The following is a 16333-nucleotide window of genomic DNA, read 5'->3' as shown; positions in this document are numbered from 1 at the left end:
AAGGTGCAAAACGTACACCACCGGGCCTGCCCCTGCCCTTGGTGGGTGCCTAGGTTTTCCCACCCTGGCCCCAGAGTGCACTACGAGAGAACTGGGGAAGAAGCCTGGCTGTTGATTGCCCATTACGCCCCGCTCTACATCGGTGGCCCCAGGGGAGCGGCCCTGGGCAGCGTTCGAAGTGGGGTTCCCAGATCCAAGGCCAATTTTCTCCTGAATGCCCCGCGGCGTCCGGGGGGCCGAGGCGGAGACAGCGGTGCAGGAGCAAGCCCGGCGCCGACGAGCAGGTCCGCACGCCCCCGAGGCGCACCCTGCGGCGCCGGCCCGGAGGCGGCAGCACAGCGCCGCGGCGGCCGCAGCCCAGGGCGCAGGTCCGCGCGTCGCCCGCATCTCCGACCCCGCCCCGCCCCGCCTGCAGGTGCAGCCGCCGGGGCCACCCGGTAGGTGCGCGGGGATGATCTCACGCGCGCGCTCCGCGCCGGGAGGAGGAGGAGCGGGAGCGGGAGCAAGCCCCACTTCCGGGTAGTGAAGCCGCACGCCGCCGGCGTCCTGCGTTTTCTCCCCCCTCCTGCTGTACCGCTCGCCTCTCCCTCCCTTCCCTTTATTCCCGGCCCCACCTGCCGAAATGAACAGCTCGGATGAGGAGCAGCAGCTTCAGCTCATCACCAGTCTGAAGGAGCAAGGTAGGCGGGCGCGCAGCGGCCAGGTGGTGACAGCCGCGGCCCGTGGCGGGGGACGCTCCGGAGCGCCGGGGCTGCGGCGGGGCGAGCCGGGCAGGGGGCTGCGGCCGCGGGGGTCACCCTCGTTAGCTCCGTCACCCGTGGGGAAGCGCCCTCCGCGCCGGGCGCATTGGAGAGCCCGGGGCCGAGGGCGAAGCCTGGGTGTCGGGAGTATCGGCCCCGCAGTGCGGGAAGCGCTGCCGCCGTTGGCTTTAGCTGGCGGTCCGGGGCGGGGGGGAGGGCCCAGCATGCGGCGCGGACGGAGTCCCCCGTGCCACCTTCCACGCGGGAACAGCGGGTGGGACAGGCTGTCTTGGGAGGGGCGGTTTGGGAGCTCCGCCGGCCTTGCTCTCTAGCCTTGGCCCCACCCTATCTCTTGGGCGCTGGGAGGCCTGCAGCGCTGCTGCACAGCCTTTCGCGCTTCTCATTCTGGTTTTGTCTAGTTTATTTTTTCTTACCTAGCCAGGATTTTCAGGCCGTGATGTGTTTTTATCACTTCCCAGTTTAGCAATTTATTTATTAGTCAGGGAGTCAGCACCCTGCTTTTGTCGGGTTTCTGAATTAGCACTTGGCTCCAGTCCGCAGGAAAGCTAGGCCATGTACATGCATTTCTGCACTGCCTGGTAATGAGATTATCCCATAATAAAGAACTGTTCTAATCATTTTGATCACTTATCACACTTATGAACAAAGTCAAATTCACCATCAAATGTGAACCAAACACTTTTTACATTTAAAATTAATATTACTTGACCAAAGATGGCTTGAGAATATGGGTCAAGAAAGGGAGGAACTACACAGATTTAGGAAGTAAAAATGTGTAAGAATATGAGCTTTTCTCAATAACTTGCTTACATGATCTCATAATGGAAGGGGCCCTGCTCTGAGGCTGATCTGGGTGTTTACTCCTGGCTCTTTCACTTCTCTTTGCCTAACTCACCAACTCTGTGAACTTGGAAGAGTCTCTTCCCCTTCTTCAGTCTTGTAGTTAATGAAGCCTCACCTGACTTCAGGCAAGGGCTAACCTAGGTGATTTCATGAGGTCCTGCCTGGCACCTTGACCTCTTGTTTCTTGAAAGTACAAACACACCATTCACAAAGGATGTGTGGATCCCTCTGGAGCCCACACTCCTGGAAACAAATCTCAACAGTACTATTTACTAACTTTGCTGAAATTAACCTCACTGAAGTGGACAGAACACATCCCTGTGGTATTCACCATCTAGAAAGTGTTCGATAAATGACAATGACTTTTGTCTTCCCAGTGCTTTCAACTCCTGTCTTCAAAAAGCCTAAGATCAGAAAGTCACAAGCATCAGTGAATCTAGTGGGTGGGCTGAATGCCATTATCTGGGATTTCTCAGGTGTTAGTGAGGGGCTGGATTCTATTAGTAATTTATTTGTAATAACACCCACATTCCCGATAACATAAAGACTCGTACTCATATTCTAAACTCTTGGAGCTTTCATTATTGGTAGTATCTCTCGTGGCTACCTACCAGATCTTTTGTTAGATGGCCAGTTTGCAGTAATTATAACATAAAAAACTTCACTCCTTTTCATTCTGTATGTAATTTCAAGGGTAGGTTAACAATATAGATAATCTATAAGTTGTCTGTATTTGATTTTGAAACACATTTTCTATTTCAGTATTATATTTGAGAGCTGAAAAAAGGAAAATTCTTAAAGTTTCTTGTTCATGTTTGTATTAGAAAACATTGGTGTTTTTAGAGGCTGTATTTCCTTGATTAAGGGCATATCAAAGGCAGTAGAACAGTCCGACTTCGAAATTTGTGTTTCTTGAAAGTTCACTTTTTTTTTAAAGGATATTGAGTTAGGTTACATAGGTGCTGGGATTTTCTTCAGATCGAAGTGTGATTTTTATACTTCTCAAAACCAGGGCATTTGTTTGTCATTGGATCATATACCATGATAGCAATTGAAGTATATTTAATTACTGTTTCATCTATGAAACTAACTGGGAATGCAAAGCTAGGGATTTGAGATGGAAAAACACACAACTAGATGTTTGACCTCTTATCAATATTATGATTAATTTTTAAGCTGATTGCATGATTGATTTTTAAAAATTGGCAATACTTTTTACTACCTGTTAGCATTGTGAGTAATTCCACTCCCTCTATTTAAGGTGAACAAGAAGAACTATTATCAATTAGACACTCTATCTTCCTTCCTTAACACTGAATAGACATATTCATTTATCCCTTTAACAAATGCTTACCAGTACCTACCATATATGAGGCCCATGTGCTATGCACTGTAGGTAGAGATGGTGAAGCAGTCAACCTTTGTTTTCACCAAGTTTATTGTCTAGTAGTTATTAATCAAATAATCATGCAAATAAATTTGCACAGTTATAAATTTCTTTTTTCTGGGATAGATTCTTAGAAATGGAATTGTTGGTTAGAGGGCCTGAACACATAAAGTTTTGCTAGACATTGTATGTGTCCCCCCCAAATGGCTGTACCAGTTCACATCCCCCACCCCCACCCCCAGTTGTGTCCATGTCCCCACACACTGGTCAACATTGACCAACAGCAGTCTTTATTGATTTTGGCAGTTTTGGCAGCCTGCCAAGTTCCTTAATTTTTGCCAATCTGATGAGCAAAAATAGCATCTTTCAAAAATTTGTATTGTCTGGTAGTGAAGTTGGTATTTTTTTTTTACATGTTTGTAGGTCATTTAGATTTCATCATCTTGTTCCTTTCTTAGTGAGTTTTAAGTCTGAAATTTGAACCCCTACCCCAGGAGGGTGCTCAGAAAGAAGGCTGCTGTCTACTCCAAATGGCAGAGCTGACAGCAGCCTTCCCTAATGTGAAGCCCTCAGTGGTGTGGTGAATAAGGTTGCTTTTGACAAAAGTTGTGAAATGCAATGACGGAGTCTGTCATAATATGAACAATCTAATTTATACTTACCATCCCCTAAGCTCTATGTCTTATAAATCACACCCACTTCTGAATTACTTCAAAACATTGTATGTTCTCTTCTAGTGAATGGTATAATTAGCTATATTATGTCTTTCTAGAAAGTTATATTATGTCCCTTAAAAAAAAATTAGCCACTGTGTGATTGCTTATGTTCAAGCAGATGTTGAGGTAATGAGGTAATTCTCCTTTTGTCTTTTTTGGGGCTTTATTTTATTGGACTGATTGACATCTTTAATGTGCTGAGAAATGGCAACTGGGGATACTATTTCTGATGCATATTTCCTAGCTACTGAAGTGGACATTTTCCTTACCGAACATCATGCAATTTGCTCCCCTTCTAGAATTCTGTTGGGAAATGATAGACATAGCTCAGCATTTGTTTAAGTACATGATTTTCTTTGTAATTCATTCAGCACACATGCACTGAATATTCATAGCCAGGCACTGTCCTAGGCATCACAGAGAGAGAGATGAACAAAACCTCGTCTCTGTTGGTGCAGAGGAGCTCATAGTCTAGAGATGGTAGGCATATATATGGTGGTAGACACTCCAGGAAGAGTGTCTGACTGGCCTAGTTTGGATCATGTGTTTAAGTCCTTTGGCCAGGGAAGTGCAGGGCACCTTGATTGGCAGCCCCCATGAGTGGGTAGGAATACTTGTCCAGAAACGACTGGTGTGCCTCTGCAAGAATGTAGGCCACGCAGTCAGGAACAACGGATGTGCGCTCACAGATTAGCATAGTAATGCCCTGTTATTTGGAACTTGTTGAGGAACTTTTGAGGAGAGTGATTTGCCACTTAACAATAAGGATGTTCTAACATAAGACCAAAACAGTAACAACAACAAAGCCAAAAGTTGTGGACTGTTCTTGGGCTGACATTATTGCAAATAGATTTCCTATGGTGAGATAATTGGTTTTAAAGCAAAGTAATCTCCTTTCATCTTTAGAGTTAGTATAATTCTCCCCATGATTATTGAGAGAGTACTTAAGGTTCAGATGGAAATTAAGTCAAGCTTATTCTGAGAGCTGAGTTAGTAATTAAAAGAGGCTTCAAGTGTTCCCTGGATTCCTAGGCTAGAAAGTAGCTAGATCATTATTTTGGCAAAAGGGATCAAAACTGTTGCCTGTCAGCATGACTATACCAGTGTGCAAAAACTGAACCCTTGCCATTCTTGGATCCATACAAAGTCATCAGAAGAAAGCAGTTTGGGGCTACATGGTTGCCTTGGTGTCAAGTGCAGACTCGTCTTTACACCAGTATTTTTCCAAGTGTGGTCCGGAGGAAAACTGAATAACCAGGTTATGTATGTACTCACACACTTATTTATGAGAAGGAGGCTGGTAAACGTATTTTTCTTCATCTGGTTGCATTTTTGTAAAATTTATATTCAGATTTTTCTGCTTTTACAACAAAATATAGTACGGATTAAGAAAAGTGCACAAAATGTAAATGAACATGTCAGCAAATTATTTTTTTTTTAAGTTTCTAACAACACTTAAACCAGAGGATTTCCTGAAGCCCCTCCATAATCCCTCCAATGTCTATCACCTTTCTTTTCCCAAAGATATTCGGTGTCCCTAAAGATAACTTTTGCCAGTTGCTGAAGATTTGCATAACTGTAATCATAAAGTATTTTTTGCTTCTGACTTCTTTCAATCCTTATGTGCATGAGATTTATCAATCTCATTGCCTGTAGTTGTAGTTCATTTACGTTGCTGAGTAGTAGTGTAGTAGTATATTACCATAGATATATTGTATATCTTTTTATGTGTCATGGTCTTTTGGAAGTCTACACACCATTCTGATATCTCAGATTTTTTTCCTCTTTGAGGGCAGTATCACCCCTTTGATAATACATGCTCTTAACTCCATTTCCACTCCTCAGAGTTCTCTACTATTAATTTTTCTATTTCCTTCCATAAATTGTGTTTTATCACTTAATATAGATTATAGAGTTCATATCAGTACATATAGAATCAAATCTCTAAAAATTGATTGGCTAGTGTTCCACTGTATGGATCTTCACAGTGTAGCTATTCTTTTTTTTTTCCTATAAAAAATAATGCTCATAATAGCTGAGAGGTAGAGACATCAGTGTGAATTCATGTTTAACTTAATGTGGATACAGATGGTTACATACAGAAATATTTATAGGTATGTGTGTGTACATGTATGTAGGGTTAGTATACACACATATTTCCTTGCTCTGTCAGCTGAGAGCCTAGATGTGCCAGTGAGCCCATCTAGCTCCAGAATGTGGCTTCTAATACCATTCTCCAGTAAAAGGGTCAGGGCTTCTGGGAGAAATGGCTGGTTCTAGGACTGGGATGACCAGGGCAGGAAATACACAAGGTGAGCCTGGAGCATTTTGTAGTATCAGAAAGTAAGAAAGTGCCCAAATACGCCCACAATCATGACAGAGAGATACAAGAGCCAACTGAATGAACTTCATTGGCCAAAGATGGAACAATTTGAAAAACAAAATATTGGATTATAACCCAAAGTATAAAAAATATTAATGAGTTCATCTTGATATAAATAAACAGGGAGAAGAGATAAATCTTCAATACAGAAGGATTCCAAATAATTTATGTAGATATTCCCACACAAAGAGGTAGAGCAAAATGTCCTGCTCTACAAGCGTGGGCTGTGCATAATGTCCTTTCAAAGAGGATAATGTAGAATGGGGGATAAAGACTAGCTTTACAGTGAGGAAACCTGCAGACACTACCTTAGCCAGGTGATCCAGGTCGACTTCAGTAGAGATTTAAGCCTTGTTGATAGTATGTACTTTTGTTATGGAGTGATGAAAATGGCACTTTACCTCCATGGGAAGTGCAGGGCGCCTTGATTGGCAGTCCCCATGAGTGGGTCGGAATAGTTGTTCAGAAACAACTGGTGTGCCTCTGCAAGAATGCAGGCTGGGCAGACAGGGACAACGGATGTGCGCTCACAGGTGAGCATAGTAATGCCCTGTCATTTGGAACCAAAATAAAACCAAAGCCCCAGTGTGATCATAAGGAAAACATTGGACAAATCCCAACTGACATTCCACAAAACATCTGACCAGTACTCCTCAAAACTAAGTCATCAAAAACAAGGAAAGTCTGAGAAACTGTCACAGCCAAGAGGTGTCTAAGGAGACATGATAACTAGATGTAATGTGGTATCTGGATGGAATCCTAGAAAAAAATAGAATATTAGGTAAAAAGGAAACACGAATAAAGTATGGACTTCAGTTCATAATAATGTGTCAATATTATTCCCATAATTTTAATAAATGTATCATACTAATGAAAGATAATAATAGGAGAAACTGTTTGTAGAGTGTATGGGAACTCTATACTAGTTTTGCAATTTTGCTATAAATCTAAAGATTATAAAATTAAAGTATATTAAAAATAATAATGCTGCTTATATCCTTGTGCATACATATGTGTAGGTACAGCTCTAGGGAAAATTCTCAGAAGTGGAACTGTTGGATCCAAAAAGTATGTGTACTTTAAACTTTGTTTTCCCATAGATTTTATTTTATAAAGCAGTTACACAGCCAGGCTTCGCTTAAAAATGTAGAAGGAACACGCTTTTGTTTTTCTCTGCTTACCATATTGGCTCAGGATTTTAAATATTAAACATGTTGTGAAATTCTTGAACAGTAAACTATTAGGATCCTTTTAGTTACTTGATTTCTATGTCAAGTCCTCTATGGAAATCAGGGTATAATTTCCGTTACATATCTTTTTGATTGTTTTAAATAAGACTTTTTGGGAACAGTTTTAGGTTTACAGAAAAACTGAGCAGAAAGTACAATTTCCACATAGTCCCTCACCTCCCCTAGCCTGCCTGTTTCCCCTATTTTAATATTGTGTTAGTGTAGTACATTTCTTTAGAATTGTGCCAATGTTGGCACATTATTATTAATTAAAGTCCATGGTTTACATTAAGGTTCATTCTTTATGTCAGACATTCTGTGGGTTTTGACAAATGTACAACATGTACCCACCATTATATTATCATACAGAATAATTTTGCTACTCAAAAAATTTCCTCTGCTCTGCCTGTTCATTCCTTCCTCCTTATCCCTGAATTCCTGGCAACCAGTGATCTTTTTACTGGCTCCATAGTTTTGCTTTTTCCAGAATGTAAGTGAAATTGTACAGTTTGTAGTCTTTTTAGATTGGCGTCTTTCCCTTAACAATGTTCATTTAAGGTTCCTCCAAGTCTTTTTATGGCTTGATAGCTCATTTATTTCTTTTTATCACTGAGTAACACTGCACTGTATGGATGTACCACCGTTTGTTTATCTATTCACCTGTTGACGAACATCGTGGTTGCTTCCAAGTTTTGGCAGTTACAAATAAAGCTGTAATAAGCATTCATTGAATGGTAAGGTATTGGGAAGGGAAGCATTCTGTAGTCCTGTAGGTCTCAGTCTTTAGTGAGCTTGTGCCTCTGGGCTGTGATTTCCACAAATGCTTCTCAATTTTGTTTTCTTCCCCCTTAGGTCAGATAGGAAGGCTAGAGGGGACTGGACTTGGGTATTGCCTTCCTCCAGGTCTGTTAGGCTCTGGCAAGACAACATCTCTTGAGGGCAGGCCTTGAGGAGAACAGGATGCTCTGGGCATATTTCAGAACGGCTCTTCCCCACGCTGCTAGAAGGAGGGAAATTTTCTCTGATATTCATCATAGGGACCTCATAGCACTCCTGGAGGTAAAATTCACCAAGTGTGGGCTTTCTCCTATGAGTGCCTCTCCCCCCACTTCTGGAATTTTCAACTCGTAAACTGGTTAGAACTGAATCTCCAGCAATTTGTTAAATACAGTTTAGGTTTTCCTATCTTGGCGCTGGTTCCTGAAGAGGTTCTGCATCTGGGCTTCTGGTCCACTGAGTTGTGGTCCTCTGTGTCTGCCTGAGTGACTCTTCAATTTTTGAAGTAGTGATTTGTCTCTGACATCTATTCTCTGATGGACTTAAAAACATTGTTGATTTTTGGTTTGTTCAGCTTTTTTGTTTATGTGAGGATGGTGTAAAACTATGAATACCTATATTTACAAGCTTCTTACATGCTAGACCAGAAACCAGACTTATATTTGTATTTGAAAGTTACTCAGTTTCCTTCCTTTCTGTTGGTTGATTTGAAGTCATTAGTGTAGTTTGTTGAGAGTATTTCTTAAGCAACATTAATTCATTAACACTGAGCTGTGTGTTCCACCAAGTGATGAGTGGATTTCAGGCTTGCTGTAATTTCTTATGTGAAATCTGTCATCTTTGTTTTCTGATCAGGCTTTCCAGCCGTGTTTTCCCTGGCTTTTCTAATGCTTTAATTAACAAGGAAAGTATAAATGACTTCTTTTTCTACTCTGGCTTTAAGAGCAGGACCCATTGGGATGTGCGCAGAAGGGAATAATGTCCTAATTGAACATTATCTGTTATGACTCATGTCCTCATTCCCCATTAGTAAGAGGTGTTTCAAGGCTCCATGAGTCTCAAAGATGCAGATTCAATGGATGAGACGCTACATTCAGAGATCTCAGGTGGCAGTGTTTTTCTAGTCATATTTGATGGCTATTTAAGGCTTCATTTTTATTAAGTACCCTGTAGTAACATATGATCTAAGAGACCCTTTAATATGGGGAGGAGAGTATATGCTCTTTCATGGTTTGTTCATGTGAAGACCTAGATTCATTCTTCCTCCTTCCTTAATTTAACACACATTATTCACCCGCCTAGTGGTTGTCAGGCATTGTGCTAGATGTGGACATCTGAATGCAGAAAGACATAATCCTTACCCGAGAGGATTTTTTCTGTCTGATGCTTTAGCACATTGTACACAGTAATGCTGTCATGATTTTTACACGAGTGACTTTGGGAATCAGTCTGGTTCTTCCCCCACCATTTCTCTCTGTAGGATTTAACTTCTCTGTGCATTTATGCTTTCATTTTAAAACGGGGATGTTAACGTTTGGCTTAATTGGTCTACATCACAGATTTCTATGAACCAGCCATTCATTCCATATAGGCATTGATACTGTGTTTGGTATTCTGCTAGGGGAAAGGTGTATAGCAGTGAATTAAGTGGGAGAAAAGACAAAACACACCTATGCTCAGATAGTTTGTTATACATGGATGCTCTAATAGAGATGTATCAATGGTGTACTCTGGTTATATGTTAGAAATACAAGTGCCGATTTTTTGCTTGAAGTATATGGGCAGTTCCTAGAAGAAATGAAAGGTGACTTGCATTGAAAAGGGGGAGGTAGGGAAGATGGGGAGTAAAAGACTTTGCAGGCAGAAGGAAAAACATTTGTAAAGGCACCTGGGTGTGACATGTCTTAGAGGATTCAGGGAAGCACTGGGGCTTTGGGTCCAGTGGAAGGGAGTGGTCGCTGAGGCTGAATGGCAGGAGTGGGGTCCCTGGGTATGAAGCTAATGTCTTTGGGGGTTTTTAAGAGAATTAAATAAATAGGTTGGTTCATTGCTAAGCTGTCTACTTTGTAAAGAATGAACTTGGAAGGCGGGAGGCTAGAGGCTAGCTAAGGGGGTTTTGCCATTATTGCAAGTCAGAATTAGGGTAGAGATACTGGCTGTAGAGGAAGGATAGGTTGGAAATTTGTTTTAAGAGATATGAGCAGTTCTAAGACCCTTTGGAGGCAGGAGAAAGTGGGGAATCAAGGATGATCCTGAGGTACTAGCTCGAGGACACCAATGAAAGGAGATTCTGCCTACAGGGAATAGGAGGTTTGGGTGAAAGGGAGCTGATGAGTTCAGTTTCTAACATACCGAGTTTGTGGTGCTTGTAGGGTGTCCGGACAGAGATGTCCAGAATAGTGCTCTTCAGTAGAATGTTCTGTGGTGGAAATGTTCTGTGTCCATGTCCATGATGGTTGCCACTGGCCATATGTAGCTCTTGAGCACCTGAAATGTGGCTAGTGCAACTGAAGAACAGAATCTGAAATTGTGTTTAATTGTAATTAGTTTAAAAGTAGCCACATGTGGCTAGTGGCTACCATATTTGACAGTACGGGTCTAGAAAGTGTTGGTTGGAATACTGATCTGCAGCTAATGCTAGAGATAGAGTGATTAGCCTACCTGGGACTGAGAGTTTCCGGGGACACTGGACTCATCAGTGCAGAAACTGGGAGAGGCCGAGGCCGACTGTGATTGCTGTTCACCTTAGCCAGAGGGTTACTGGCCTGTGGTCATGAACTTCAGTTGTGTTCCTGAAACAGCTGTATGTACTCAGCAGCTTTCTGGGCTGGCAATGTCATGATTCGCATCTTGGGAAGAAAACTCCCTTTCTTGGCATTAGGGAGTTAGAAAATAGAGAATCAGTGTGATTCTTCAAATGCATGCTTTGCCTGATATTTTCCTTGTTTTTTTCCATATCTCTCTCTCCTTCCATTCTGTACTCTCGAGTAGTGATTCCCCTCAGGGGCTGCATGTTAGAATCACCTAGGATGCTCACTTCTAAGAAAAGAAAGGATGCCCAGGCCCACCCTAGACTAGTTAAATCAGAGTCTTGGGTTGGCGGTGGGTGGAGAGGGGATGAGATATTGGTATGATTTAAAAGCTCCCCGGGTGATTCTAATGTGCAGCCGGATTGAAAAGTACAGCTCTGGGACCTGCTTCCCTTCATTGCCCTCTTCTTTTGTACTACAGCAAACTAAAGGTGGTCTTTAGCCCCCTTTCTCTTTTTATTTGGTGGATAGGAGTTTCTAGGATTTCAGAGATTTTGTTTGCCCTCTTTCAGACCATGTGTGATAGAAGGCCTTAGGGAGCACCCTAATCTCTTGTCATGCAAATAAGATCTGATGCACTTGGCTATGTTAGTAATAATAATCATGGCTAACATGTATTGAACACTTAATAGGCCTGAGCACTCTTATATTGTATGCTCACAATTGTACGCTCACAATCGTAGCACTATGAGAGATGCAAACAGTTAACTCTTGAACAACATGGGGGTTAGGGGTTATGACTCCTCTCTCCTGCACAACTGAAAATCCATGTATAACTTTGACACCCCCAAAATGTAACTATTAATAGCCTACTGTTGACTGGAAACTTTTCCAATAACATCAATAGTTGATTAACACATACTTTGTGTGTTATATATATTATACACTGTATATATATATTACAGGAAAGTCAGCAAGAGAAAAAATGCTTTTTTCCCAAATTGTCACTAATCTCCAAAAAATTTCCAATGTATTTATTGAAAAAATTTTGCATATAGGTGGACCCCTTCAGTTCAAACTTAGTTGTTCAAGAGTCAGCTGTAATTATTACTACTGTTTTCCAGATGAGGAAATCTGAGACTTAGATGGCCAGTCTGTCCACAGTTCCCTGGCTAGTAAGTGCTCAGGCTGGGATTAGACTGCTCTTTTCAATTCCTGTGCTATCTGGCCTTATAGTAAGTACAGTGGAATATACTCTGCCTGTAAACTCGAGATGAAGTCTTCCCAAGCCATGGATATTTTTCATATGGCAGAGAATTGGTCAAATTCATCTTTTCTTTTGCATTGGTTCAGTGCATTTTTTGTACTGGGTCCATTAAATTCAGATTCAGAGGATCTCTATCATCAAATCTCTGGAGCTGTGCAACTCACTTAAAAATGTCTCAAACTGTGATCCACTTCTGAAGCAGCAAGAAAGTTTTCTCTGTGATCCTTTAGCATTGCCACAGAAGTAGCTGAGCAATATAGTCACTTCGGGTTTTGCCAGTTTTGCTGAGAGTATGGGGTTACATACATATTCACTATAATATATGCCTGGGGTGTGTGTGTGTGTAAATACTGCTTAGGCAGTGAGCTTGGTTTTTAACTTCAAATAAATAAAAATATCAGTAAATGTGTTTTTCTTTTTCCACTTTTATGCTCTGTCTTCCAAATGCCTCCTTCCTTCTACCAAGGGTTGAATTTTTCCCCAACTTTTTTCTCTCCTCTCCCTATGCCTGGCTTCATTTATTTATTTTTTTAAGTTGAACATAGTCACAAGAAAGTATGTTTTTTGTCGTTTCCATTAAGATACGATAGGTGAAGGGTTCTCAGTTAATGCTTTTCATAAAGACCCAGTAATTGGAGTCTGCAGTGTTTCATCTGGACTCTATTGGCATGATAATGGAAGAATAGTATCGGTATTTTTAAAAAAGGCTTCAAATCTATCTGATGTTTTCAATAGAAAAAACTTTCTTAATGTTAATATGAGATCTTGGTCTTACAAGCCTTTTGTTTGTTTTGTATATTTGTTAAATAGGTGATCAGGGATAGAGTGATAGGTCAATTTTGATTTTCCAGCTTCATTTACAGATACTTTTACATGTCAAGCAAACTACAGCAGTCTCTTAATAAAATACATATTTATTTTTCAAAACAATATTAAATATAGTGATAAGGTTTGGGACCATGACCATAGACTACTCAATGTCATATTTTTAGAATCTTTTAAGTACATATTTTTAGAATCTTTTAGTTCTTATTTTTGTTGAAAAAGTTGGAGGGGGCACATCATTTTATTGACTTCTTTAGAACCAAGGACAATTGAGTTTATACTCATTGGTTGGGGTTTGTGTTGAAGGCTGATGAGGGAGGGGTGTGTGGAGGGCTTCATTCCATAATCAAATCTTTTCTGTTGAAAATGTAATTATGTTTAAAACTGCTGTGTCTATATATATACATTCAGCTATATTATGGGCTAATGTTCAAGGGTTCTTTTTGGGAGTGGCTTCAATCAGTTGTCCATTAATTCTTCTTTAGATGGTCATGGAGTGCTAATAAAACTTCTGGGCATTGGTGATATAATCCCATAAATATCTGTTCATTTGAATTGGACTTTAAGATTTTGGTTCTACCATTACAGTAGCTATTCTAAACCCTTTGGATCACTATTGGAGGAAACAAAGTATGTACTTAACCATGTGAATTGTCTGTTTTGAGGTGTTTTCTGCTCTAGACATTAGAGTCATGCACATCTAGAATTTATGACCAGATTTTCTGGATGTTCTTGCAGCCAGTGGTTTCAAATTTTTTATTTCTGTCTTTGCATTATTCATAGAAATAGGAAGCCCTGTTTGTCTATTTTTGTATGACCAGATTTTCTGGAATGTTCTTACAGCCACTGGTTTCAAATTTTTTATTTCTGTCTGCATTATTCATAGAAATAGGAAGCTCTGTTTGTCTATTTTTGTTGTTTGTTTTAAGAAAAACAGGTTTTTGTAGATAAATCCCACTGAAGTTTTTTAAAAAGTATAAGTATTAGAATCCACTCTGATGATTCCATGGCACTCTGGTGCCAGTTAAGGTGCTGGTCTGGGAGTGGGCAGCAGTTGTGTCAGTCCCACCTTATATATTCTCCTCCACCATTAATACTGGACCATTCTCTTTCTTCCTCTTTCTTCCCATCATGCACTGTAAACATCATATTCTCAACTGTGAGGATGTTTTAAAACAGCGCATTGGCTAAAGAATGAATGTGGGGGTTCCTTTATTTTTCTGGCAATCGAGAGTTTTAAGTAGAAAACGTGTTTTTTTCCCACATAGTTGGAAATATTTCCAACAATTCATAAATTTTTCCAACAGAGAAGTGAATCTGGCAGGTATCTGGTCATGGCTTGGTGATGGATGACCTTGCAGTGCCTGAAAATAGTTCTTAGCTGAATGCTCATAGCAAAAACTCTTTGCTTTGTGGATAGAGCTCACTGGTGACATTGAGTTGAATGTGTAAGCTGAATTTATATTCTGGAGGCTGATTGTAAAGATAAATCTCCGGTGACAGTAGCACCGACTGACAGCTGGAGGGAACTTCAGGGAACACTCACCTGTCTGCTTTCACAAGACCAAGGGCTGAGCATCAAAGATGAGAAGTGACTTGTCATAGGCCACTTATGGCTCATAGGTCTTTCTGGTAACTTGGAGAATTGAAATTCCATTTACTAGGCCCACATCTGCTATCATCTCTCTCTCTTCCTTACTTTTAAAAGCCAAAGCCTTCTGTGGCTTCTTCCCTATCCCACCCCCAACCCAGTAAGTAGACAGTCAGGGTTAGTTGAGTTGCAGATTTTCTTACAGTAAACTTTTGATAGTGTTATAATGTTGCTTTGCTTTTTCTCTTTTAGCTATAGGCGAATATGAAGACCTTAGAGCAGAAAACCAGAAAACAAAGGAGAAGGTTTGTATTTTACCCTTTCCTCCCTTTCTTACATGTGTAAAAGCCTAGACGGCGTGGTGCATTGTTCTGCCACCAATTTCAGTTAAATGTGAATGAGAGGATTTTTTTTTTCTTTTCTCCTGCATGTGTGGTTCAAGCTAATATCAACTCCAGGCTCCAGATGGTAAAGAATAGCAGGCCTGCCACAGTGGGCGCTGCCCTGGGAGATTAACTACACAGCTAAATGTGCAGCAAGGCAGCAGGCCAAGCAATTCGAGCCCCCAAGAATGGAACTTTTCCCCACTAGTCAGGTCTGGGAGTCCAGTGATGAAATTAAAGGCCTGAGACACTTACTTTTGGGGCTTAGACATACTAGGTTCTGGAGAAAACTCTTAGGAATTAATCACTGGTGTTAGCCCCAACACCCCCATAAACTTTTGTATTTTTGCTTCTTCTAAATACACGAATATATTTATTATTATAATTACTGTAATAGAATTTTTTATTAATATATGGAAGTTGAACAACACCCAGTGTGAAATGGGAAAACATGGTGACTATTTTCAGAGACTCAGGCAGTTTTATTTTTAAAATGTTAAATAATTGAAATCTACTTACCTTTACAGACTGCTTACCTTTTTGTCTCTAACATGTCTATTTAAGATTTGTGAATATTTGTTTGCATAAATTTTTTCCCTGTAAATTTGAGGAGACAATGGAAGGGAAGGCTAATTTTAAAAAGTAGAGGGACTGATATAAGGTGAAAAGTCAGAGAGGGAGAGCAGAATTATCCATTATTGTGTTTAGATATAAATGAAATTTACTTTTAGATTGCTTTGTTTGATCAGATATTTCAAAATGTGATGTCCATGGTGGAAAATTAATAAAACAGGTCCTTTGTGGGTGGCTATTAAAGAAGGTGGTTGTCATTGTTGTGAATCATGGTTCATCTTTAAAATTTCAGAGAAAGAGCTGTAATGAAAATTGGCAATGAGGTAAATGTTTTTTAAAACTTGTGGCATATTTGGGGGTATTTATTGGGCTCTTAAGGGTTATTTCTAACTTATTCACTTGTATTAATTTGCTACCTTTATAGCTATAGTATAGTTGGTGATATTAATGGTAAGAATTCAAGTTCAAAGCAGATTTTAACAGATTTTTAGGTCATTATTTTCCACCCAGTTGTAAGGCACCTTTGCTCATTTATAAATAAATCCTCATTCTTTGAAATGTTGAGTTTCTTCTCTTTCTTTGTCCAGTGATTCAGGGAATGATAGGTGGGATGATGAAATTATCCATGCGTGAGGGTGGCTGGTACATACATCTCTAATGATAGCTTGACAGGATGTCTAATTCTAACACCAGAATCACAGATGTTCTGAGGATGCCAACAAGTGGGGAGTTTGTGCTTAAATCCTGGGTCCCTGATGCCCCACATTTCAAAGTGAAGTTAAGGAGTGGTGCTTTGGCTAGATAGCTTGAGCCTCTTTCCCTATGATACCCAACCATCTTACAGCTGT

General features: G+C 40.7%; 1 protein-coding gene across 2 annotated transcripts in view; it reads left to right on the top strand.

Annotated features, from left to right (window-relative positions):
• The first annotated feature begins 483 nt into the window (after positions 1 to 483).
• SHTN1 (shootin 1) overlaps positions 484 to 16333 on the top strand; it is a 92361-nt gene continuing 76511 nt past the window's right edge. For both annotated transcript variants that reach the window (XM_036898990.2, XM_057506379.1), the window contains exons 1-2: positions 484 to 680; positions 14782 to 14834. In XM_036898990.2, the coding sequence (XP_036754885.2) occupies positions 623 to 680; positions 14782 to 14834 (111 nt within the window). In that variant the 5' untranslated portion in view covers positions 484 to 622. The remainder of the gene's footprint in view (positions 681 to 14781; positions 14835 to 16333) is intronic.

The sequence above is a fragment of the Manis pentadactyla genome, chromosome 8, assembly GCF_030020395.1.
Source record: "Manis pentadactyla isolate mManPen7 chromosome 8, mManPen7.hap1, whole genome shotgun sequence".
NCBI lineage: Eukaryota > Metazoa > Chordata > Mammalia > Pholidota > Manidae > Manis > Manis pentadactyla.
The sequence above is the reverse complement of the archived record's forward strand: the minus strand, read 5'-3'. Positions and strand labels throughout refer to the sequence as shown.